The sequence below is a fragment of the Macrotis lagotis genome, chromosome 4 (genome assembly GCF_037893015.1).
Source record: "Macrotis lagotis isolate mMagLag1 chromosome 4, bilby.v1.9.chrom.fasta, whole genome shotgun sequence".
Classification (NCBI taxonomy): Eukaryota; Metazoa; Chordata; class Mammalia; order Peramelemorphia; family Peramelidae; genus Macrotis; species Macrotis lagotis.
In genome coordinates this window covers 30880443-30908050 of record NC_133661.1, presented here as the reverse complement: position 1 = coordinate 30908050, position 27608 = coordinate 30880443, and the positions used below count along the sequence as shown (strand labels likewise).

Here is a 27608-nt window from a genome sequence, read left to right as displayed (position 1 = left end):
AAGAGGACCGTAATTATGAAGCATATAATGCCAGACATTTCAATGTGGAACATATATAAGGTCAGACATTTTCCATGTGTTGGTTAGTTTGGCTGAACTGTATTTCCCCTTCTTTTTTTTATTATTGAGTTATAAAAGATTGATCTCTGGAAGGAGAAGTTCACTGGAAATGTAGGTGTTATAAAAACTAGAAATATCAATACAAATGTATTTTAAGAAATATGGAAGAAAATGGTAGATTATAAACATTAACAGTGATGAGTAGTGGAAGGGAAACAGTTTGACAAAACTATAGTGTGAGTCCCAATTAAACTAGATCATTTTTAGAGTGCTGATAGATAAAAAGAGAAGGAAAACGACAAAAGGATGAAAATGGAACAGATCTACCAGCATTTCTATAACAAACTATTTTCATCATCATTGTTGGGAGAACCACCAACTCTAAACCCAAATGTCTGAGACCCTGATGAACCCTATGAACAAGTGGAAATTCAACCAAGTCAGAGAAGAAAATCTGTGCTGGGAGCAGGGAGGTGTAAAATTTTGAAAGCAATGAGTTCCATTTTCAAGATCTTCCAAGGAGGGGAAAAAAAAAATCACAGACCTTGTTATCAGGAAAAAGTGATCAGTAGGACATCAATAGCTGCTGGCATGTACCTATTTTCTCATCTCCATCTTTCTTATCTTTATGAAAATAATCAACCAATAAGACTGATGTCTGACACCATCATGGAAGATTGCTGCACAGAATAGATGGTGAGATTTGCCAGATGCTATTTGTAGATGGCATTGTGCTGAATGCATCAAACAGTAGCATAGCAGGGTCTTCTTGAAGAAATCCACAGTCACTCAAAAGAGTTTGTCCTAACAATCCCACAATGAACTAAGAATGCTTCTTGCCCAGTTTAGAACTTGTAGCTGTATTGATAACCTATTGGGTCTGTCCATCTGTAATTATATCTTTGAAAGATGCTGCAGAAGGACAGCCAGCAGGACCCTGAATAGAATCAGGTAAGACAGACTGGATTATTTGAGCAAATTGGGTAGCCGGAGAACAATTCCAAGATCCTCCTACTGACAAAAATGTATATTGCTCCAGTGGTGTCCTATATGCTTGCGAAAGATGGAAAGCAGGAAAATGAAATGAAAAAGAATGAAAAAGCATTTATTAATTCTGATATGTTAGACACTCTGTTAAGCACTGAGAATATAAATGCAAGCAAGACAAAGCTTACCCTCAGAGAGGTTACATTCTAATAGGAGAAAATGACACATAGCGGTGAAGGGTGGCCAGGAAGGGGTAATGGAAGTTAGAGGGAATTGTGATTGTTATGACCTTTCCCAGAATGGTAGTGTGGACATGGTTACTGTTCCTTAAGGTGGAATAACATGGAGGGGTCAGGAATTAGAATGGAAAATTGCATGCTAGACCTGTGTCCCAGAAAGATTACAGTTCCAGGTTTGGACTCAGGAGGTCCTGAGTTCAAATCGAGTCTCAGTAACTTAGTAGTAGGATGACCCTGGGAAAATCACTCACCCCTGTTTGCCTCAGTTTCCTTATCTTTCTTTTAGGTTTTTGCAAGCAATGGGGTTAAATGGCTTGCCCAAGGCCACACAGCTAGGTCATTATTAAGTGTCTGAGGTCACATTTGAACTCAGGTCCTCCTGACCAGGGCTGGTGCTCTATCTGCTGAGCCACCTAGCCACCCCCACAGTTTCCTTATCTTAAAATGAACTAGAAAAAAAATGATCAAATCCTCCACTATCTTTGCCAAGAAATCTTCAAGTAAGATCACAAAATCTGGCCTCAGGCACTTAATAATGACCTAGTTGTGTGGCCTTGGGCAAGTCACTTAAGTTCATTGTCTTACAAAAACAAAACAAAAGAAAAACAAATAAAAACACAAAGAGTAGGACTCAATTGAAACAATTGAACAATGACAATACTTTCAAGTAAGCTATGATAAGACTCAGTCCTCTTTCCTGGAGCTATAGGACTAGATGCCCCTAAAGTCCCTACCAGATGCTGAAATACTGAATATGATGAGGACATTACAATATAATTTACTTTCCCTTTTTAGAGCTATTTCTTTTTTTTTTGGCAAGGCAATGGTATTAAGTGACTTGCCCAAGGTCTCTCAGCTAGGTCATTATTAAGTGTCGCAGGTGAGATTTGAGCTCAGATCCTCCTGACTCCAGGGCCACTGCTCTATCCACTGTGCCACCTAGCGGGTCCCTACAGCTGTTTCTTTAACCATAAAGTGAGGGAATATTAAGTCGATCAATTAATTAATCAACAATACATTTCTTAATTACCCACTTACTAGACTAGGAGGCAACTAAGTGATCCAGTGGCTAGATCACAGCCCTGGAATTAGGGGGATCTGAGTCCAAATCTGTCCTCAGATACTTGCTACTTACTAGCTGTGTGACTTTGGGCAAGTCACTGAACCCTGATTGCCTCACATCCAGGACCATCTGCAGTCATTCTGTTCCATATCTGGCCACTGGAACCAGATGACTGGAGGAAAAAAGTGAGACTGGGGACTTCGTACAGCACCCCATGTGCGTGTCATGGTCTTCTTTGAGAATGAAGAACCATAACAACAACTTACTAGACATTATACTGGGGGTACAAAGCCAACAAAGCAGTTTCAGCCCTCATGGAATTTACATTCTAACAGAGGAGATGAGAGATTCACAAACAAGAATATAGAAAATCCAACAAAATAATTCCAAACTACATACTGGATGGAGCTAATAGCTCTACTGAAGGAAACATTTAAACAGACAGCTGTGAGAAGGGAATCTGTTCTAAGGAGGGGGGACAGTCAGTGCAGATCACAGAGGAGGAGGATGGAGTCAGTGTGTGAGAAGAGCCAAGCTGGTGAGGCTGGAGCACGTAGTACAGGAAGGAACATAATATGCAACCAGGATGGCAGAGTAAAGCAGAGTCAAGAGCAAATGGGTTGTGAAGAAGGCCTGAGGTTCCTTCTGGTTTTAAACCCATCACCCTGTGCTTTTTGTATTCATCAATCATTTAAGCAAGGAACTCTGGTTGTGTGTCTTCATTTTAGCCCACCTGGAAAATGGTGGCAAGAAATGAAAGCTTCTTCCTTAGAGGAAGCTGCTCTAAAGAGTATATTTACTTTGGGACAAGGATCCTGAAGAACCCATTTCAGCCTCTAGGAGAGGAAGCCAAACTGGGCAAATGATGTTTCCCTTTTGACTTATCAAATGCTGAAAAAAACAAAGGAAGTCCAGTCGAATTCATTCTAAAGAGAAGAGAGGGAAACTGAGGGAGACTCTTGGTCTCAGTTTCTAATAAGCAGTTAACTAGAGTCTCCAGCCTCAGTAGCAAGCCTTGATTAGGAGCTGGAAATTGCTTGGGCCTGGAATTCACCTAGGCAGGGTTCCTAGAATTTGGAGCTGGGAAAGCTGTTGGAGACCATTAATCCATCTTCTCATTTCAGAGATGAGGAGGCACAGGAGATACACAAGATGACAAAGGGAAACAACGAGTAGTAGATCTAAAAATGGCTTTTTTTTCTTTTCAAGTTCACAGATTCCCTGAAGCCTGTCCACGAACCTCTACTGGTTAAGGACCCTGGAAAAGGGGAGGGTAATATGTTAAGAGTGTAAGTAGGTGAGGGGAGAAAAGTATTTGGGTTTTTTTCACACATCTGGCACCTGAGGCATTTAATTTCTGTTTGTGATTGATTAATTGATTGAATGATTGATTTGGAGGCAAAGAACTTGGGTCGGGCCCACTTTTAATACTGTCTGACCTCTGACAGCTGATTTACCACTGACCTCTGTAAAATGAAGGGTGGTGCATAGGATTGGGCAGTTAAGAAGACCTGACTTTAACTCCTGGTTCAGACATTCCCTTCCTGCCTGTGAGATTCTAGGCAAGTCACTTCATTTCTTTGGGTCTCAGTTTGCTCATCTATAAAATGGACACAAAAGTACTGACTAGCAAAATGGAGCCACAGCAACTGAAAGAGCTCCTGGTGATCAAACTAAGAGACTAGTTCAAGAGAGATTAACCCTTTTTGTCTCCAGGCCCCCTTTGGCAGTCAATCTGATTAAAGCCTATGGATCCCTTCTCAGAATAACAAATTTTTTTTAAAGTTTTTGGCAAGGCAATAGGGTTCAGTGACTTGCCCAAGGCCACACAGCTAGGTAATTATTAAGTGTCTGAGGGCAGATTTGAACTCAGGTACTCCTGACTCCAGGGCCGGTGCTCTATCCACTGCACCATCCAGCTGTCCCCTCAGAATAATAATTTAAATACATTAAAAAAAATCCACAGGGGGGAGCTAGGTGGCGTAGTGGATAAAGCACCGGCCCTGGAGTCAGGAGTACCTGGGTTCAAATCCGATCTCAGACACTTAATAATTTCCTACCTGTGTGGCCTTGGGCAAGCCACTTAACCCCGTTTGCCCTGCAAAAACCTAAAAAAAAAAAAAACTCATAGGATTAGAAATGAAAACAAAGGTTTGTACACATATTAATGTAATTTTTTTCCCATTCAAATTCACAAACTCCCTTAAATCTATTCGTGGACCCCAAGTTAAGAATCTCTGATCTAGAGGTCAGTAAGAAATGCCATTAGGACAACTTACACATCCCAAAACTTGACAGTTCTGTCCCATTGCAGCTAATGGGAGGGTTGGTGATCTGGGCCTTCCCCTTCTTTCTCTTCATTCAGTCAGCTGGTGAAGGTCAGACTGAGGAGGAAAGAAGATAAGATAGAAAGACAAACTCAGGTTCTAATCTGCTTCCTACCTGCTTGCCTCAGTTTGACCAAACCTCAACCTTGTTCTCTTCCCACCCCAAAAGGCTATGATGCTGAATACTAGTTGAAGTCAGGGATTCCCTGACAGCTGACTGAGGCTGATGAAACCATTGAGCAATCATCTATCTATATCTATCATCTATTATACTGATCATCTATCTCTGTTTTATCTATATCTATCTCTATTTTCAGTCATATCTACCATGTATCAATCTATTTATCATCTATTATATCTATTATTTATCTGTCTTTTGGGACAAGTCTTGAACCCAGGTCTTCCTGACTATGAAGCAGCTTTCTAGACCCCATGCCATGTTGACTTTAGATGAACAAAGAATTAATATAAGTCATTCAAAAGACCATAAGTTCCTTGAGAGTAGGAACGATTTTGCCTTTTAGAGAGGCAGTATGGTGGTTAGTGTTGGATCTGGAGATAAGAAAACCTAAATTCAAATCCCACATCAGAGATTATATAATATGTAACCCTGAGAAATTAATTCAATCCCTCTCAGTCTCTATTTCCTCATCTGCAAAATGGGGATGATAATTTTACCTACCCCCTAGAGTTCTCTTGAATATTAAATGGGATAATGAATTCCATTTGCAAACCTTCAAGGGCCATAGAAATGCTAATTGTTTTTGTGTCCTTGGTGGCCAGCACCAGGCTTGGAATATTCTAAATACTTAATTCGTGTTTAAGTTGTTTGCTGAAGTAAATAATAAACAGGGGAAATCATGTGTATTCATTGCAAAGGTTAAGTGAATTTTTCCAGCATAAGAGCCTGTGGGCTGGCTTTAGTGGTTCCTTTTCTAGAATGAATGGACCTAAACATTATCATTCAACATTTATTGATTCCCTGCTGTATGAAGAATAGTGTGCTTGATAAAATTTGCTTACCCTGCCCTCCAGAAATTTACAGTCCAGTAAGTTCACTTCTGCCTCCCCCCAAAACTGTTGTCCTGGCTGATCAATTCATCTCTGCAAACATCTCCCCAACAGCCTCTCCCCAACTCCATCCCTTCTCTCCGAGTATTGCCCCATCCTGGAGCAGGCCCTCATCCCCTCATGACTCGATTATTGCAACTGGGGCTGTTGGTGGCTCTGCCTGCCTCAAGTCTCTCCCCACTCTAATACAACCTCAATTTAGCCACCAAAATGATTTCCCCAAAACTCAGGTCTGACCATGCCACTCCCTGTTCAAATAGACTCCAGGAGCTCCCTATCCCCTTCAAAATCAAATGCAAAATCCTCTATTTGCCCCTCAGAGCTCTTCATACCCTGGTCCCCCTCCTCTTACCTTACTACCAACATGAACACTTCAATCTACGCTGATCTCCTGGTTGTTTCATCTTTCAGCTCTGAGCATTCTTTCTGGCCATCCCAGGCCTCAAATTCTCTTTCTCCTCGGCTCCCACTACTGACCTCTTCCTGGCTTCCTTTAAATCCCAACTAAAACCCCATCTTCCAAAGGAAACCTGCTCCATCACCCCTTAATTCTAGTGTCTTTCCCTCAGTCATTTCCCATTTATCCTACTTAGACCTTGTCTGTACATTTTTGTTCAAATGCTGCCTCTCCCTAGATGGCAAGCTCCTTGAGGGCAGGAACTGTCCTTAGCAGAGTAATAAAGGTTTATTAACTTACTAATAATATTAGCAATAACAAAGACAATAATAACAAAAGCTAGCATTTAAGTCTATAATCAAAAGGAAAAAATAGCCAAGGAAACTTGAACTTTTCCAGTAATGTCTTGGGCATCTTCCTGAACTTTGCGGCGTGGAGAGGGCAGTTCCTGTAGGTGATCTTACCCAAGTACAATCATTTCACCCAACCTACCAATTAATGACTAAGTACCTGTTAAGCGGAGACTATACCAAATGCTAGGGATACAAAGACAGAAGTGAAACAAAGCTCACCCTCAAAGTGCTTACCTTTTATCTGGGGAGACAATATGTCCCTATGCCAGGATATAGCAAATATATAAAAAATAAAGCACAAATTATTTTGGAGGGTAGTCATGGCAGGGGGTTCAGGAAAGGTTTTATGCTGAAGGTGGCCCTTGCACTGAGTCTCGAAAGGAAGAAGAGATTCTAAGAGGCCAATATGAGGAGGGAATGCATTCCAGGCAGGTGACACAGACAAGGCAAAGACCTGGAGATGGGAAATGGGAGTCTCGTGGATGAGCAATAGAGACATCAGTTTGCAAAAAGAAAAGTAATGCATAATAAGGTTGAAAGATTTGAAAGTCTCACTTCCCTTTCACCATAATAGCTTTCTTTGGACAGGTTTTTTTTTTTAATTGTTTACTCATTTTCCAGTTTTTTAAAATTACTCTCTACTACTGGTGTGGAGAGGGTACTGTCCAAACTTCAGGTTTTTTTGTATTGCTGTTTTCAGAACTAGTTCTGAGGGTCTATAAGTTTCAGCACTTCAGGTCCTGTGATGTAAGGAAATGTGTAGTAACTCTGATGGGAATAGGGAGCTGACATTCAAATATATTAGTGAGCAAGCTCTCGACATTCTCTATTCTTATGGTCCCCTAAACATATCATACTCCCCTAGCCAAGACAGCCCTTCCAATTCTCAACTGCAGCTGACATGAACCCTCTGGAGTCTTCTCTTCAGAGAAACTTTCCCAGTCCCTTCAGCTGATCCTCTCAGCAGTTTGGAGAGCTAGCACAACCCTAGCAGACCTGCTAAGGACAACGCCAACCACATCCAGAAGAAGAAAAAAACAAAACAAAATCTACAGAATCGGAATGAACACTACATTCATTTTTTTTTAATTTCTTTGTTTTTCTTTCCTATCATATAGTTTTCTTTCATTTCCCTTAATCTTAATTCCTCATACAGAAAATGACTGATCTGTAAACATATTAACCATAAATGTGTATGTACAATATTCTGTAGACTGTTCGCCACTAAGAGAAGGGGGCAGGGGTGGGAAAGGAGAGCAGAAGGAAATTATGTAACTTCAAAATGGGCATAGGCATATGGTTGAATGTTGAAAAACTTGCATAATATGAAACTGGAAAAATAAAATAAATTATCAATTGGGGGGAAAAATGATGCTTTGGATCCACATATGTACAAACCAGAGAACCTCGGAATTAGAAGGTATCTCAGGGTCCCACTAATCTACCCTGTACTTGAACAAGTTTAACACTATCCCCTTACCCTCTCCACACACACACACACACACACACACACACACAAAACCTCCAACAGAATTTCCTGTATGTACTTACCCAGCCTACACCCAAAGATTTCTAAGGGTGGACAAGCTATTCCCCCTTGAGATGACTCATTCTACTTCCCCTTACTACCAAGCGCTGGGAAGTTTTTCCTTAAATTAAGCTCAAGTCTTCCTTTCTGAGAGTTATGCCATAGCTCTGGGTCTCCCTCTAAGGCGAGACAGAAGAGGTCAACCCTCTTCTACACAAGAATCACACCCCATCCTCCTCCCAAGTCCTCTTTTTCTCTAGACTAGGGGCTTTTCTCTAGGGGCTCCATCAATAAGCACCTATTATGTCAGATTCCAAATCTCCAGGCACTTTATCATCCAGAGGGCCACACTGAATGCCAGACATGTTCTGGGAAGCACCCCCCACCCCAGCCCCCACCATGGATGGCCTGGACAAAGCCCTGATTGTGCTCCCCCAGTTAAGGCTCTGGATGTCACCCGCACTTTATAGAGGAAATTATGACCTGCCAATCAAAGTGCCACCGATAACTAAGAGGGAGTTAGAGCTGTCGTCCAAAGGGAGTTTGCTTCCTTGCAGATTCCCTCTTGCCTTTCACATACCTGCTTCCAGTTGTCCTTGTTAAAAACTGCTTGTTTGGGTTTTCATTTTTCCTCAAAGACAGCTCATGCTCTCTCCTGCAATCCTACCAAGGTTTCTTGGCAGGAAGTAGGAACCCTGGGTAGATTTGCCCCTCTCCTTGTCCCTTTGCTGCCCCAAACTTCAGGCAAGAGTTCTTCTCTTGGTTGGTGGGTGCTCTGATAACAGAAGGACAAAGATGTGTTTGTCAGAAAAGCAAGGCTCTCAGAAGCCTAGACTGGCTTGGCTAAGCCAGGATACTGCCAAAAATAAAAATTAAAAAGGAACTGACTGGAGGCGGTATTATAGCAGACTAGATATGAAGTCATGGGATTTGCTATGTGACCTTAGGGAAGTCATTTCCATTCTCTGGGTCACCTCTTCCTTTTAAGTAAAATGAAGGACAGAACTTTAATTAGGAATTTTTGTATCTGGGACAAACAGAGTGCTGGGGAGTACAGTATCTCAGGAATATTGGTGTCCTGCGGCTGGGTCCCAATTGCCCTACCTTAGTTACAGTTCTGATAAAGGTCAGACTAGATCAACTGGTACCAGTGGATCAATTTTGGAGGGGGGGGCGTAGCTCTGAAATTCACTCACCTCTCAAACTGTAATGTAGTGTTTTTTTCAATTATTTTATTATGCTTTTTTGCAAGGCAAATGGGGTTAAGTGGCTTGCCCAGGGTCACACAGCTAGGTAATTATTAAGTGTCTGAGACCAGATTTGAACTCAGGTCCTCCTGACTCCAGGGCCGGTGCTTTATCCACTATACCACCTAGCCACCCCTCAATTACTTTAAAAGATCATTCTGAAAAGAAGTCCAGAAGCTTCATCAGAATGTCAAAGGGTATCCTTGGCATTAAATAATTAAGAACCCGTGCCCCAAAAGTTTTCTAGAGTTCCTATATCTTCAGGAAGGAATAGCTCCTCAAAGTTAATGTAGCTTCCAAGAATTTGATCCATACATAAGAGCAGGTAAGGCAGAGACTCATAGAAACCTTAAAGACTAAGATTTTTTTTCCGTAGCTGGCGGAAATACTTTTGTTTAATCCATTGGGAAGGGGGAAGAAGGTGATTATTTTCAATTTAAATATTTTTATTTGTTTTTCCAACTATATGCATCATAGTTTGCACCATTAATTTTTTGCAAGGTTTTGAGTTTTATACTTTTCCTCCCTCCCTCCCCTCCCCCAATAGAAAGAGATCTAAAATAGACTCTACATGTGTAACTATGCTAAGCATAAATCTATACTAATCATGTTATGAAAGAAAAATCAAACCCAAACGGACGGGGAAAAGACACTACAAAAACCATAATACATAAGACAACTTTTCAAAATTGAAGATAGTACGCTTTGGTCTGAATTTAAACTCCATAGTTCCTTCTCTGGATAATGATGATATTTTCCATCACAAGTCTTTTAGAATTGTCTTTGATGATCATATTGCTGAAACGAGCAAGTCCATCGTAGCTGATGTTGTTAGTGAAACCCCTTGCAGTGAGTTTGGTTCTAGAATCAGAAAATGTAAGTAATAGGAGAGCTACATCTCAAAGACTGACTAGTTGAACCCTAGCCAGAAACCTTGCTACCATACCCCCAAGATCATGAAGGAAGGAAGGGAGAAATGAAGGAATGAAAAGCATTTCTCAAACTGGATGTTAAAGGCTGAGATTACAAATATAAGCAAGCAAGGCAGTACCTGCCCTTACAGAGCTTGCATTCGAGTGGGGAACTAGGAAATAAAGGGGTGCTCAAGGGGCCAATAGGGGATTACTTGTGTGCAGCATAGTTTGGAAATGACTGTGGACGTTTGTTTCTGGGCAAGACAAATCAAAAGATCACCTATGGGAGCCAACTTCTACTTAGACATCTTCAGGGTCGGGGAGCTCATCACTTGACTGAACAATCCATCTTACTTCTACAAAGAAAACCAAACCTTAGTTACTTGATGTTTACCCAGTGAAACCTGAATTGGGGGGGGGGGTGGCTAGGTGGTGCAGTGGATAGAACACCGGCCAGCCTGAGACACTTAATAATTACCTACTTGTGTGACCTTGGGCAACTCACTTATCTCTATTGCCTTTCAAAAGAAAAAAGAAAAAAATAGAAATCTAGAAAGAAGACCTTGGGGCCCCTCCCTGGAGTGAGAGTTCAGAAAAAAGAACATGTGTTGGATATAAAAAATTGAGGAACATTTTAGGTCTTTAGAATTTTTAGAACTGGACAGATCAAATAGTCACAGTCAACTTGTCTTCTTTTCAGATCCTGAAGGATTTACTATTTGGCGTGTTGGCATTGAGAGAGATTTATTTGATCCTCCATTCTAGAAATAGGAAACTGAAGCTATGGGAGGATGAGACCTCTGGTGACAGGGAGCCCATTGCTGGCCCAAAGTCATACATAGATCATGGGATTAGAGCTAGAGGAGACTTTGAAGAAATCTAATTTTTCACTTTACAAATGAGGAAACTGAGGGATTTATCCAAGGAAGTAAACATCAAAGATCACTTGTTCCATCCTGCTTCTCAAGATTTTCTGGTCCTCAGGCATGGCCAAGAATCACACAGTATTAAAAAGGGTGGTTGACTCACAGGATTTAAAACTGGAGGAAGCTCAGAGAGAGCTCAGAGATCCTGTGTTGGTGGAGAAAGCGTTCATGCTGATGAGACCACAATCTCTATCCAAGGACCATTCTGAACATTCAACAAACACAAGTTGATAACTGAGTCCTCTGAATCAGATTAATATGACCAAAAGAACCATGGATTTGGGGATTTGAGGGCCTAGATTCAAATCCTGACTCCTGAGATCAATTCAGATTACTTTTCTAGGTCTCCGTTTCCTCATTTGCAAAAGGAGGAGTTTTAACCTCCCAGGTCCCTACCAGCAAGAACTTTATGATTCCATGAAGTATCCAATAGCCAACTCTTCTGAACAGCGCACTGCCTCACCCCTGCTCAAAAAAATAAATAGTCCCAGAAAACCTGCCATGCTCACTCACTGTGAAATGTTGACTCTGAACCATTCTCACAATCAGCCTCAGGATGGAGGAGCTGAAGGGCAGGACCCCGCCTCGGGGGCACTCTAGCAGGTGCCCAGTCCATTCACGGGTGATGATGAGCTTGTGAAGGACTGCCTGGCAGGATGTGCCCTGGTCAGACAGATGAATTTCATCTACTGACGGCTGAAGACCCCAATCAGTGCTGGGTCCCCCCAAAGTCCTTTATGGCACCAGACCACAGCTTGCTAGAGCAAGAAGCCAGACTTGCTAATCTCAAGGGAAAAATGCTAGCTATGTGCTCCCACAGTGTCCTTGCCTGGGAAACATGGTAGTGGGGAGGGGGGCCGGGCAGGGTTCTCAGTTCTCATCCCCACACACGCCAACCCCTTCCTTCCAGGGCTGGCAAGTCCTCTTTGTGTGGCCTTTGAACTGCTGGTGAAACTTGCCAATAGGAATGCCCAGGCCTCAGCTGCTCTGCCGCCTCTGTGCTCCATCCCCAGAAGGGCCCCAGGATGCCAACAAGTGACTCAGCACTCTGCCCAGCTAAGGCCCCCAAATCTAACCCAGCAAGGTCTCCTGCCCCTTCTCTCTTAGACAGTCCTTGCTAAGAAGTTTAATTGACTTAACTGTCTCTAAAATACTTTAAAGATTCCTCTCATTGGCATTTAAGTTGAATGACAAGCATGTGTCTTGTTCAGAAAGATGGGCTTCATCTACTGATAGCTGAAGGACCTATTGATGCCAAAAGGCCCCCAAAATGCACTCCCTCCTCATCTGCACCTCTATGAACTTTTCACTTCATTTAGACTTCAACCCACACCTAGGGACTGCAGTTTGGGTCCACCTATCCTTGGACCATTCTAAACATTTAACAAACACTGAAATGAATTATGACTAGATCAATAAATGTTGATGGAGCAAGACCAATTTATCCAGTGAGAGACAGGTACAGTGGGTGATAGGAAAAGAGCTGGTAAGACCAGTCTCTGCCATTAACAAACTTAGAGTTCAGCATGGGAAACAAAAGATGTATATGGGGAGCAACATAGAGTAAATAGGAGGTGTACTGAAAGTTGAGTCACTGAGTCACCTTGGGCAAGTTACTCCCTCACCATGTCGGCCTCAGCTTCTGCATTAAGAGTTTAAGTAACTATAGAACATAGATGTTGGGCTTCAAGGTAACTTGTTCCAACTCCATCCCCACCCTACATTTTATCAATGAAGATAGTGGGAGCCACATAAAGAATGGGCTTGGCTAAGGCCACTCAGTAATAAATGGCAGAACCAGCATTCCAATCCAAATCCAATAGTCCCTTTTCTTATATTTTATTATGCACATTTCTTTCTTCCAGTATACCTTAAATGAGGATATTTGTTTTTTAATTTAAAACATTAGTATGGGGGGCAGCTAAGTAGCACAGTGGATAGAGCACCAGCCCTGGAGTCAGGAGGACCTGAGTTCAAACCCGGCCTCAGACACTTAATAATTACCTAGCTGTGTGAGCTTGGGCAAGCCACTCAACCCCACTGCCTTGTAAAAACCTAAAAAAAAGAAATTAAAAACAAAAATTAGTATTTAGGTATTTGTGATTTCCTTCATGTGGTCACTCTCTCCAACAATGGAAATTCCAGACCTCTTTATGATGTCTTCAAGTGGGCATCAGGAGTTTTTCTGGTCCCTGAATCTCCTGCCCAATGGCCAACTTCTTCAAAATTAGCTAGACTGGTCCTTGGTATAAGGGAACACGAACCATCCCTGGGCCATAGGCATAGCCTGGTCCTGCCAGAGATGTCATCCACTGGCTTAGCTTCGCAGAAGTCCAAATCCAGGGCACCTTCCCCCAAGTACTTTAATGGAGCCAGGATCCAAATCTGTTTGGCTACGCCATCTGCTGGTGAAGATCTAAAACGTAGTTTTGACTTCTCATCCTAGACACTCAAAGGGCACCTCAACGACACCAAGTTGCTTAATAATAGCTCTTCCTTCTATTTTGAAGACAACTACACTGATCAAATGAATGGTGGCATGACTTGCACAATTGTGTTTATTATACTGAGGAATATTCTCCAGTCTTTTCCAGAACCATCCCTATGGTCTGATTTGACAGGAAATGGACTACTGGTGATGGTTTGAATGCTGTAGGAATCTCTTGGCCTTTGAATTGGTTTCTTTTCCTCCCTGTCAGCCAGGCACCTTGGCACACCATCAACACTGGGCAAGCACCAGCATGTGATTTCTGGTGATAGAATCTGACAACCCAGTTTATCTAAACCTGTTTCTCAATGGACTAATTGTCAGTATGATCTTTCCTTCCAGATCTTCCACCATCAACTATGCTGCCTCCAAACCCCAAAGACATTGGTTTCCCACAAGCAGCCCAGTGGACTATGAGAATAACACCAATGGATCGCTAGTCAGTATCGTTTATGGTTGAGCCCAAGATGGTATCTGATCATCTTCAAGCCTCCAGCTTTCATCCTTGATTAATGAAAATACTTTTAGGCGAATGCGTTGCTCTGTTTCATCTCATGCCAATGCACCTCTAGTGGCACAATATAAATGCCCCCTGTAATTCTTCTTAATCATAGAGCATGTAAATAAAAGTCAGATAGGCATGTCTTCACGAATTCAAATCAAACTCAGACAGTAGCTGTGTGAAGCTGGGGAAGTCATGTAACCCTTTTTACTTTGAGCTAGGGAAGGAGATGGCAAACCATTCCAATAACTTTATCAAGAAAAACCCAAATGAGGTCACAAAGATTTGGATATTACTGAAGTGACTAAACAACATGGATAATGTACCCTGGCTACATGTCTTCATTGCTCCTAAATAAATTTGAGTAGGGAGAAATCATCTTCTGGAGTAGAGAAGGCAACATGGAGGAAGTAACCCTGGTCTGGTAATTGACTGAGCAACAATTTATATGATCAATTCTGTTCCATATCCTTCCATCTATCCTCATGCTTTTGTTGACTGTCAGATGATCAATGAATATCTCTCATTTCATTCCAATATTGAACCTGACCAAAAACCAGACCAGTGAGATCCAACTCACTACACTTTTGCTTTCAATATCATCTCACTCACCACCTTTTCTGTTTCTTGATTAATAGAGGGTCATTATATTATAGGGGAAAGAGGGCTAAATTTGGAGTCAGCAGACCTAGGTTCAAATCCTGGCCTTGCCATTTGCTACCTTAATGACCTTGGACAAGACACTTGATTCTCTAGACCTCCATTTTTTCATCTGCAAAAGGGAGGGAGGGGCTTAGACCAATTGAATTCTAGATCTATGACTTCCTTTTTCTTACTTACAAGCTATCATTGATCATGTGTTGCTGCAGCCTGCTGACATCTATTATGCTCCTTCCCATGGTCTTGTGGGTCACCTGAAATCTGAATTCTTTTGAGACTGCAGTGGGATGCTCCCTAATTCGGAGTCCTATGGCTTTGCCAAAGGAATACTGATGTTAAAATGTGTGTTTCCATAATACGGAATGCCTTGGGAATCTCTGAATTTTTGAAATATCAGTCAGCCCTCTCTCCTCTTTTAATTAATTCTGGACCCAAATCATTGTCCATCAATCATGGCTACAAGATACACAGAGTATGCCTTCCCTCTAAGATTACTGCTCATTTACTTTGTCTATATCTCTGTAAGCTGGGCTTCAAGTCTGGACATATTTTCATAAGGTTTTTATCATTGGTGGAAAGATACTTGTCAATTCACTCAAACTTTGGGTTATAAACCCAGATAAACAACTCTCTGTCCCTCTGTCTCTGTTTCTGCCTTTCTTTCTCTCTCTCTCTCTGTCTCTGTCTCTGTCTCTCTATCTCTGTCTCTGTCTCTCTGTCTCTTCTTCCTTCTCCTTTTTGTCTCCCTCCTTCCTTTTTTTCCCTCTTTCTAATTCACAAAACCAGAATATTCATAATGGAGAGAAAAGTCAACCCCTTCTAACTTAATCTAGCTCTGTGTGTATATGTATGACTGTATTAAACATTTTTCCTGTAAAAATTCCCAACAGAAAACATGATTTCTTTGCATTTTATCTCTCATGTGAGGGCAGAGAACATGTTTTTTTCTTTTCTTTGTATTCCAAATACTTACACAATATCTGGTAAGAAACAGGAACTTCATGAGCATTTGTTGGATCAACAGGCCACCGCCATGGGTTGCCCATCCAACTTCATGCTGCCTTTTGGACAAGAGGCATTCTCCATATAGATCTCAAGATCCTCAAGATTTCATGACACCTGGCATGTTGCAAAATCAGGGCTGGGCATCTCTGCCTGGAAGCATGGGTTACTTGTTTACAAATGCAGAATCCCAAGATCCTTAGTTCCTTCAACCTTAGAAGACTGAAAATAAGGAGGAGCCCAAAGACTTGGGGTGTTTCCAAAAATGATGCAGTCTCTAAAGGAGGACAAGGGCGGGCTGATTTCTGTATGCCTTTGGAGTGTTGTGATGCTTTTCTGTCAGAAGTCAAGGGTTTTGTAACTAAGTTTGGGAAGGGCTGATGAGCTCTGTTTAGACTCAGTGGTTACAAAAGAGCTGATTTTATAAGACCGGAATGTCATTATTAATGCAATGTGACAAAAGTCAGCTTGTTCTAAAAGGTTTTGGGCACTTTATCCAAAGGGAGTCAGGAAGACTCTCTGATCCTTCATTTCCTCATGTGCAAAATGGAAATAATAATACCTGTAGGATGATATAATGAACAGAGGGACCAGCTTTTAAGGCAAGAGGAACTAGGTTTAGCAAATGCCTCTGTGTAATCTTTCTCTGGTTCTCAATGTCTTTTGCTATAAAAATGAAGGTTATTCTAGATGATTCTGGTCCTGAATCCTGTAATTGCTGTGCTGAGATATAATGGATGAATCGAGGTTGGAATCCAGTTCTCTAGGCTTCCAGACCAGGTTTTCTCAGAATAAGTCATCTCCCACATTCACTTATCTCCCCACTTCTTCCTCAGGGGATTCCTCAGTTCTCATCCCTGGTCTATCCATCCAACCAGAGTCTTTCTTTTGATTCCACTTTATTCAAACACTATCAACACTTGGTTCATAATTTGCACACCTCTTTTCACCAACCTTCCATACTCTGCATGTTTTCCAAATTTGAGAGTAGGCTGATTTTTGAAGAAGCACAGGAAGTAGAGACCAAATTGCCAAATTTGCTGGATTATGGAGAAATCAAGGGAGTTCCAGAAAAAGGAAAACATCTATTTTTGCTCCACTGATTATACTAAATCCTTTGACCATGTGGATCACAACAAAAATGTGGCAAGTTCTCAAAGAGAAGGGAGTACTAAATCATCTTACTTGTCTTCTAAGAAACCTGTATGCAAGCCAAGAAGCATAGTTAGAACCAAATATGGAACAACTGATTAGTTTAAGATTGGAAAAGGAGTATGACAAGGCTGCATATTGTCACCTTATTTATTAATTTATATGCAGAATACTTCATGCAAAATGCCAGGCTGGATGAATCAAAAGTCAGAGTTAAGATTGCCAAAAGAAATAAAAATAATCTCACATTATGTAGATGACAGAAAGTAAAGAAGAATTAAGAAGTCTCTTGATGAAGGTGAACAAGGAGAGTGTAAAAGTTGACTTGAAATTTAACATTAAAAGAAAAAATTAAGATTTTGGTATATAGAGAATTGATACAAATATAGAAAAACAAAGTCTTTCCCTAATAGATAAAAGATTAAAGATTATGAACAGATAATTTCTTTTTTTTTTGCAAGGTAGTGGGGTTAAGTGGCTTGCCCAAGGCCACACAGCTAATAAATTATTAAGTGTCTGAGGTCAGATTTGAACTCAGGTACTCCTGACTCCAGGGCTGGTGCTCTATTCACTGTGCCACCTAGCTGCTCCTGAACAGATAATTTCAAAAGAAGAAATGCAGGTTAATGACAATCATATTAGAAATGGGTCAAATCTCCAATAATAAAAAAATATAAATTAAAATAATTCTGAGATACTACCTCATTTTTATCAGATGGGTAAAGGTGACAAAAAAATGGAAATGACAAATGTTATAGGGGCTAAGAGTAAAAAGACACATGGATTCACTATTGGATCTGTGAATTAGTCCAGTCATTCTAGAGAGCCTAGAAACTATGCCTAGAAAAAACAACAAATTTTGCATAGAAAATCAACAAACTTTGCATACAATGAATATTATTTTCTTTGCAAAAAAGGATTGGGGAAAAATGAGTAATGATCAATTGAGGAAGAGTGAACAAACTGTATATTTTGCATTCTAGCAAGATTATGTTAAAATTCTACAAGCTAGGCTTCAGGGTGAACTAAGAATTACCAGCAGAGTAGGTTGGGTTTTGAAGAGGCAGAGGAACTAGAAACCAAATTGCCAACTTTTTCTGGATTATGGAGAAAGCAAAGAAGTATATTAATGGAATGGAATATTACTACTCCATAAGAAATAACAAATTCAGAGAAAGTTGGGGAAGCCTCATATTTAAATAATACAGAATGATATGAGTAGAACTGAGAAAGAATGAGCAAAGGAAAATAATTTTGGAATTGCTCAATCCTGATTGATGAGGAAACATACTACTCACTTCTTGGTACAGAGATAGTGGACTAGAGGAATAGAATGAAACATCATTTTCAGATGTGACCAATATGTTGATTGTTTTGTTTATCTATTACTTTTTGGTCCCAAGGAAGAGCTTCTAATTGGGGTAGAGAAAGAGATAGTGAACAATGGTAAGAGATTTTAAAAGAAAAAAATGAAATGAACATCAACAGAACATTTAAAAATATAGAGAATAAAATAAAATATTTCAGAAGTGACTCAAAGAAGAGAATTTGGTACTTCTATGTTAAATTGCATCCCTTCTAAAATATTTTTTATTCTATGTGGTTTTTTGTCAATCTTAAAAAAACAAATTACCATAATAGTAGTTGACGATTTCTTAAATTCTGGGTTTTTCTGGTTTTTGCATACTAAAATATTCATATTTGCTGATGATTGCCTATTCATAATAAAAAAGAAAATTTAAATTAGAAGGAAAAATAGCCTGCAAAGTATAAAGCACTAGAGGAATAAAATTCTTATTTACTCTTACTTAAATATTAACTAAAATTCTATTCTTACTCTTAACCAGACAGTCTACTATTCACCAAGTGAGATTAGTTGCTGGAGTCTTGAATGACCCAGCAGCAAGAAGGAAGGATGAAAAGGGAGGGCGGACTGATGTTCATTAGCTAGAGGAGACCTCAGATACAATCTGTAACAAGGCAGGTAGCCTCTCTAAACTTTCTCCAATGAGTGCTCATATAGACTCTACTGAAGACCTCCAATGAGGGAGAACCTACTGCTCTCCTAAGCAGCACATACTATTTGGGGATAGTGCTCACTAGGCAGAAAGTTTTTCTTTATCTTTGTCTTCCTTTTCCTGCTACCTATTGTAACTTTCATCCATATGGGGCCAAGAAAGATATTTCAAGTCATTTTTCATGCTATCATCCCCTCCCTCCTCTAACTCTCTAAGTCATTTCTTCTCTAGATTAAAGTCTTTTAGTTCCTTCAACTAGTCCTCATATTAAATGGTCTAGAGGTCCTTAACTAACCACTCAGAGATGATATTGCCCAAAATATATGACAGCTTCATCCTAAAGGAAGCCTGGCTTCTTTCATTTAGAAGTAGTCATGGAACCCATAGTTTACATCATTATATGGCAAGAAAGGTTATCCCCCAAGAATTCAAGGACGCCTCTATTGTCCATCTCTATAAAGGTAAAGGGAATAGATTGCCCTGTAATAATCACAAAGGTATTTCTCTTTTAGTCATTGCTGGTAAGATTCTTGGCAGAGTTCTTCTCAATAGGCTACTCCTTCACCTGGAAGTTGGTCATCTTTCTGAGAGCCAGTGTGGCTTCAGGAAGAGTAGAGGAGCAGTTGATATGGTATTTGCTGCCCAACAACTCCAGGAAAAATGCCAGGAACAGAACAGAGGTATGTATAGAACATTTGTAGATCAGATCAAGGCCTTTGATACCATCAGTTGTGAGGGTTTATGGAAAATTATGTCAAAATTTAGTTGCCCAGAGAAGTTCATCAGTATCAATTCCATGACAGCTAGCTTGCTGGGGTTCTGGATGCTGACAATGCTCTAGAGATTTCCCAGTTACCAATGGAGTGAAAGAAAGATAAGTTCTTGCTCTCCTGTTTTTAGCATGGTATTTTCAGCCATGTTATCAAATGCCATCAATGAGGATGAACATGGCCTCAAGGTCAGCAACTGTACTGATGGTCAATTCTTTAACTTGAAAAGGCTACAAGCCAAGACCAAAGTGGAGGGACTGTTCATGCAGGATCTTCTGTTTGCAGATGATTGTGCCTCAGTGCAGCCTCTGAAACTGAGATGCAACAAAGTATGGATTGTTTCTCTGCTGCTTGCGTTCATTTTGGTCTAACAATGAACACCAAGAAAATCCAGGTGCTCCATCAGCCAACACCACTCCATCCATATGTGGAACCATCAATTATAGCAACTGGAGAAGTTTTGAGTGCTGTGGACAAGTTCACTTCCCAGGACACTTGGCAGTGTCCTGTCCAAGGAGGTCCACATTGACAGTGAGCTTGATATTCACATTGCCAGAGCTAGCTCAGAATTTGGGAGGGTTCAAAAGAAAGTGTAGGAGAGAAGTAGTATTAGACTGATGACCAAACTGAAGGTCCACAGAGTTGTTGTGCTGAACTCATTGCTCTATGCCTGTGAGACCTAGACAGTCTACCAGCACCATGTCAGGAAACTGAATCACTTCCACTGAAATTGTCTTAAGAAGATTCTGAAGGAGGCAGCTAGGTGGCGTAGTGAATAAAGCACCAGCCCTGGAGTCAGGAGTACCTGGGTTCAAATCCAGCCTCAGACACTTAATAATTACCTAGTTGTATGGCCTTGGGCAAGCCACTTAAACCTGTTTACCTTACAAAAACCTAAAAAAAAAAAAGATTCTGAAGATCACCTGGCAGGAGAAAATACCAGACCCTGAGGGCCTTTCTCAAGCTAAACTGCCAAGCATTTCACTATTACTACAGAAAGCACAACTATGATGGATTGGACACTTTGTTAGAATGTCAGACATATGCTTGACAAAAAAACTATTTTATGGAGAACTCACCCAGGGCAAGCGCTCACAAAGGGGGTCAGAAGAAGTGATACTGAGACACCGTGAAGGTCTCATTGAAGAACTTTAGAATTGATTATACAGCATGGGAGACCCTGGCACAGAACTGCCCATCATGGCATGCCCTCATCAGTGAGGGTAATGCACTCTATGAGAAGGGCAGAATTGAAGCAACTCAAAGGAAACATGACATCCGTAAGTTTAGATTGCCCACCTCAGTGTTCACATGGACTATTTGTGCCCAACCTGGGTAGAGCATTCCAAGTTTGTATTGATCTGATCAGCCACAGTCAGACACAGTCATTTATCTCCAAAATAGTGATGCCATTTTGGTCTTCTTCAATAATGAAGGACAAGAACCAGTCAACCAACCAACTTTACATCAAATTTTACAATACCTTTTAAAATGGATACATGACCTTAATATTAAAGATCATAGTATTAAAAATATTAGGAGAAAAACAAATCATTTGTCTTTCACAGTAATTAGTGGAAGAGATATTCTTAATCAAAGAAAAGATAGAGGTAATTGCAAATGTTAATAACTTTGATTATGTAAATCTGAATAATTCCTAACAGATAAAATTAATGCACCTAAGAAAGGAAGCTGTTGAGTGGGGAGAAAAAAAATCTGTTTCAAATTTCTCTAAGGGCTTGGTATCCAAAATATGTAAACAATTGATAAATAGATGCATAGATATGACTAATAGCTAATACCCAATAGATAAATAGTCAAAGGATATGAAGAAACAGTTCTCAAAAGATTTGCAAAGTATTTGCAACACATGGAAAAAATGACCTAAATCCCTTAATAAGTAAATCAAAACAACTGAGATTTCACCTCCCACCCTGAAAATTGACAAGGATGGCAAAAAATGGCAACAGTCAATTTTGAAAGGGCTATGGGAAGACAGCCACATTAAAATATTATTAGCCAGGCATTTTTTGAAAGCAATTGGGAATTATATAAGAAAGTGTGGAAGGGATACTAAAATGCCCATTTCCTTTGAACTCCCAAGGAAGTCATCCATAAGAAGAAACTCTCTATATTATACCAAAATATTTATATCGTAATTTATTTTGATAGCAAAAAATATGAAAACAAAGTAGATGTCCATGAAATAGGGAATCGCTAAACAAATAGATATTCATGAAGGTAACAATGTTACTGGGTTATAAGAAATGATGTGTGTGATGAATACAGAGAAATATCAAAAGATCTATATGAATTAATGCAGAATAAAGTAATTAAACCAAGAAAATGATATAAACAATGATTGCAAAAATTTAAAATGAAAAACACCAAAAACTCCAAAGTGAATATAGCAAAATATATAATGCTTATAATGCTTAAGCAGAACTCTAATAAACACCTTTTCATGTAGACAAGATTTCCACAGGTGTTGTTTTTGGATTTTTTTTCAAGATATTTCTGGGTTGTGCTGTTATATATATGTGCTGATATATAATATCTATTATATGAGATGGCTCATTGCGAGAGGGAAGGGGAAGGGTGCAGGACAAAACTATGATGATACTAAAAATAAACACCATCCATAAAACCTTTTTTAAAGTAGTCATGGAAAAAGCTACCTAGAAAATTCCCTATTTGTAGCTCATTCATGAAACATTCCCATCACTTCACATCTGCCAGAGTTTTACAGGTTAACAAAGGGTTTTCCCATATGTTTCATAGTCCTAGAGCTAGAAAGAAAGGTCATTTAGTGAAATAATCAATTCATCAACAAACCTTTAGTAAACTGGGGATACAAGGGCAAAGAGTGAAAGAATCCCTGCTCTCAAGTTTACATTCTAATATGGAAGACAAGTACATACCTCTTTATCTATCATCTATCTATCTATCTATCTATCTATCTATCTATCATCTATCTATCATCTATCACCCATCTATTATCTATTTATCTATTATCTATCATCTATCTATCTTTCTATCATCTCTTTACATATCTCATATCTTTATGCATATATGTATGTGTATTCTGTGTATGTATGTATGTACATACAGACACATATAAAGTACTGTCCAATCTCCTCACTTTAAGATTAAAATAATTAAGTTCCCAAGGAGGTTAAATGATTTGCCCAAAGTTTCACAGGTATTAAGTAAAGATTAGATTTTGAACCCAGGTCCCCTGGTTGCCTTCAGAAAAATGATATTATTAACATGTCACAGTGATGGCATCCATTTTTTTGCTCCTCATGGCAACCTTGTAAGCTTTAAGGTTTAGCACAGGTACTTTTTTCTATTGGTTGGGAAAATATTCCCATTGACCTCATCTGACAGGGAGGAAAGAAAAGTTGAATGTCATCCAACCAAGGTCTTACAGGCAACAAGTAACAGAACCTGCAGGCAAATTCAGTTCAGAGGCTGGGAAATTTAGAGTTGAATTTAGAAGTTGCTTATTAGGGGAAAGGCAAATAGGTTGCCCAGGGTCATACATGCCATGGTCTTCTCTCTCCAAATATAGGACTCTTTCTGTTATACTGTGCTACCCTTCATTTCTGGGGAGCTCATTACATTAAATTCTTAAGTTGAGAAAATAAGACTCCATGGCAGCCCACAAGGTGACCAGATCACCCATAAAATATGGTTTCTGGGGAGTGAAGAGTGAGTAGGCTATTAGAAGAAAACATTAGCCGCAGGGTTCTTCAGGAGACAAACCCTTCATTCAATGTGTCCAATTTGGCTGAGAAAACTCAATCAAGGACATGCAAAGATGATAGAAGTATCAAAAAAGATAACCCATGAAACTTTAAAAAATGTTATTATCCCTGGAAAAGAACCAGCCAAGGCAGTACTCAACAACTCTCATTTTCTGGAAAATTTCTATCCTAGAGATGTCTTTTCCTCATGATTGGCTTCCTCCTTGGACCTACCATTTTAGAAAAGACCCCAGTCATCCATCACCTCACTCAGTTGGAAGCTCTCCTTCCATTTCTTTCTTATCATCAGTTGAATTGCATTCCCTTTCTTTCCCTCCTCTGGTGCTTCCTACCCTCTAATTCATTCCAACTCCTTTTGATATGTTGTCTTCTTAGTAAGTAAATTCCTTGAGGGCAAAGATTGCATTGCTTGTATTTTTATTCCCAGAACTTATCACAGAGCTGGCTTCAAGTTAGCATTTAATAAATTATCTGCCTGCCCATTCATTCACCCAACAATTCATCCATTCATCTATTTATGCAATAGGCTAAGATCTTGGGGGAGGGAGGTTAGTTCAAAAGAAAAACTTCCAAACATTAAGGTAACTTAATCAGGAGAACAGGTTACCTAAGATGGTGTATCTTCTTTTCCCCTAGTGGTGACTGAAACTAGGGTAGACACCATTTCCCCAGATGGTGCTGGAGTAGGTGTCTTGATGACTTAGATACTAATGACCCTTAAAGTTCTATTGCAAGTCCAGAATCCTATGACGCTATGAATCAAGTGGAATGTCTAAAGGTTGCCTGGACAACTCCAATTTTTGAATCTTCACGAGAGTTCCCTGGAAGCCCAGTCCCATTGACATCTCTTGAGCTCAACCCGTTCTAGTGGTGAGGATGTCAGACTGGAGGCCTGCCCCAATATTTACTACCCATGTCACCTTTGGTGAGTCACTGCCCCTCCTTAGACCTTGGTTTCCTTACCTGTAGAATGACAGTGGGACATCAATCAATCAGATAGACCTCTAAGATCCCTTCCCTATGTATAAAGCAAAGCTCTGATCATGATCCTTTGTGGAGAGACAGACTAGATAGTAGGAGATAGTAGGAGTAGAGGCTTTCCTCATGAACTTCTGTGAAGAAGATTGGGAGAGAAATGTGGCAAATTTTAACAATTGGCTTCCTGAAAATACAATAGGCTTCTACGTTTAATCTGCATTATTAAAATTTTCTCCATCACTTTCTTAAGCTGAGGCAATCAACAAAACAATAAATCAAACCCAGATTTGTGGGATTTGCTAATTTTCAAGGTATAAATGCTCATGATGAATATTTAACAACCTAGGTTGTTGGAGTTGGCTATGGGAAACAAAAGGATCTTGAGAACCCTTGGTAGAATCATGAAAGCTGGGGTGGTTTGTGGAAAAGGAAAGGATTGAGAGAGATAACCAAGTTAAGGAAAACAGCATGATGCAATGGCGATAGTATCAGATTGAAAGTTACTGGTCAAAAAAAAGGGAAGTAAGGGGTGGCTAGGTGGTGCAGTGGATAAAGCACCGGCCCTGGAGTCAGGAGTACCTGGGTTTAAATCCAGTCTCAGACACTTAATAATGTGTGGCCTTGGGCAAGCCACTTAACCCCCATTTGCCTTGCAAAAACCTAAAAAAAGGGGCAGGGGGGAAGTTACTGGTTGATCAAATGAGTATTAATTATTAAGCACCTACTATGTGCCAGAGATTTGGAGTTGGAGGAGACCTGAACAGTAAAAAAAAAAAAAAAAAAGTATTAGTGTGGCTTAGACACAATGGTATAGTAGGGGAAATGCTCCCTCACCCAGTATCTTAGAGACCAGAGATCAAGGGGTCTGGAATGGGGGGTGACCTTGGTCATCACCCGATCCACTTATTTTACAGGTGAGGAAACACGCCTGAGGAGAGATAGTGACTTAGCCAAAGCTAGAGAGAAAGGCTGCATGAGAGAGTGAATAGCATCCCCGCAAGTCCTCTCAGGTGGAAGATGCTTGAGAAACAAGGACTTGGAGTAGAAAGAACCCTGAAATTGGAATCAGAAGATCTGGGTTTGAGTCTCTTTTAGGACAACTCCGATTGTTAGAACAGCTCTTCTTCTCCTCAAGCCCAGATTGGCAGTCTCCTCCCCCCAACTTCCCAGCCATTGCTCCTGTTTCTGTGCTCCCCCAATCCAAAGGCCCAACAGAACACACCTGATCCCTCCAGTCTGCCATCTCTAACATCATGACCCAACTGAATCTTCTCTAGGCCAAACATTCCTACTTGTTTCAACTGATCCTCAATCTGAACTCAGATCCCTTCACCATCTTGGTCCCCTTCCTTGGGATAAGCTCTCCAGCTCTTCATAATAATAATAATAATGATAATAATAAAACCAGAGCATAGCAGCTCATGAACCGGGGCAGAGAACAGCCAGACCACCCCATCCTTGGTCCTGGATTCTAAAATTGCATGAGCTGTAAAATTTCCCTCCTGGTCATATGTCTGATTCTTCCAGCCTTGGCCACCATGACTCAGCTGCCTTCACCTTTTTATTCATCCCTTCCTCCCACCGGAGGCTTCCTTCCAGGGGCCTCCATTTTGGGAACAGACGCAGGCTTGCCATGATTCATTCTCCTCTCAGCTGTTTTCTCTCTCTCCAAACTGGCAAGTCACTTAACCTCTGCTTTAATCCACAGAAGACAGAAATAGCAAACTACTCTAGTGTCTGTGCCAAGAAAACCTCATGGACAATATTGGTGTGCTATGGCTACTGGGTCACAAAGATTTGGACTTGACTTCATGGCTGAATAACCATAATACCCACTACTTGATGTACAGAAAGTATCTAAATGCTTTCTGCCTGCCAGCCTTTCCTGGCTTCTATGTCACACTGTTGATTTATGGTGAACTTGTGGCCCATTAAAACCCCCAGATCTTTTTCAAATAAACCATCTAGTCATCTTATACTTGGAAAGGTTTTTTTTTTTGGTTTTAGCCCAAGAACAAGATTTTACATTTTTTCAATTAAATCTTGTCTTAGCAGTATGCTCAGTATTCCCTGTGGAGATCTCTTTTTGAATCTTGATTCTCTCATTAAATGAATAATAAATACAATAAAGTCCCTTAAGATGATTGAAAGCTTCTTCAATTGCCAAGTCAACTGTTTACCTAGAAAATGGAGAACCTTTCAGCCTTCTTAAAAGGGCTTTCTTGAATTATGGTCATCTTCCATTCTATGAGCTGCTAGGGGTGGCTATTAGTAATTTGGAGATTCCATTCAGAGGGGCTCTGAGGCTAAACAGCAACACCTTAAAAAAGGATTTGTGAGTCATTCCCCAAATGACAAATGTTCAGAGGATATGCAAAGGCAATTCTCAAATGAAGAAATCAAAGTTATCTATGGTCTTATGAAAAATTGCTCTAAATTATTACTGATTAGAGAAGTACAAATTAAGGCATCTCTGAGGTGCCATCTCACAGATTGGTCAATATGCCCAGAAAGGACAATGATCAATGTTGGAAGGGATGTGGGAAATCTGGGACATTAATGCATTGTTAGTGGAGTGGAGCTGTAAACTGATCCAATCTTTCTGGAGAATAATTTGGAATTATGCCCAAAGAGCAATAAAAATGAGCATATCCTTTGATCCAGCCATGCCACGACTAGGCCTATACCCTGAAGAGATCATGAAAAAGGGTAAAAATACCATATGAACAAAAATATTCATAGAAGCTCTGTTTGTAGTGGCAATTGAGGGGATGCCCATCAATTAGAGAATGGTTGAACAAATTGTGATCTATGTATATGAAGGAACACTACTGTTCTATAAAAAAACAATATCATGAGGGGTGGGATTTCAGAAAAGTCTGGAAAGACTTGCAAGAACTGATACTGAGTGAGATGAGCAGAACCTGAAGAACATTATACACACTAGCAACTACATGGGGGTGACGATCAACTGTGATGGGTTTGTTCATTCCATCAGTGCAATAATCAGGGATGATTTTAGGTGATTTGTAATGGAGAATACCATCTGTATCCAGAGAAGGAATGATGGAGTTTAAACAAAGCCAAAGCTTATTTATTGTCTTAAATTTTTAAAAGTCATCTTATGTATTATGCAATTTTGCTATTTCTAATGTT

General features: G+C 40.2%; 1 protein-coding gene across 1 annotated transcript in view; it reads right to left on the bottom strand.

Annotated features, from left to right (window-relative positions):
- HK1 (hexokinase 1) overlaps positions 1-24200 on the bottom strand; it is a 123096-nt gene extending 98896 nt beyond the window's left edge. Inside the window, exons 1-3 of the mRNA XM_074232426.1 lie at positions 24082-24200; positions 8606-8800; positions 4629-4733 (exon numbers count right to left, since the gene is read on the bottom strand). Coding sequence (XP_074088527.1) covers positions 4629-4658 — 30 coding nt within the window. The 5' untranslated portion in view covers positions 4659-4733; positions 8606-8800; positions 24082-24200. The remainder of the gene's footprint in view (positions 1-4628; positions 4734-8605; positions 8801-24081) is intronic.
- Between the last annotated feature and the right edge of the window lie 3408 nt (positions 24201-27608).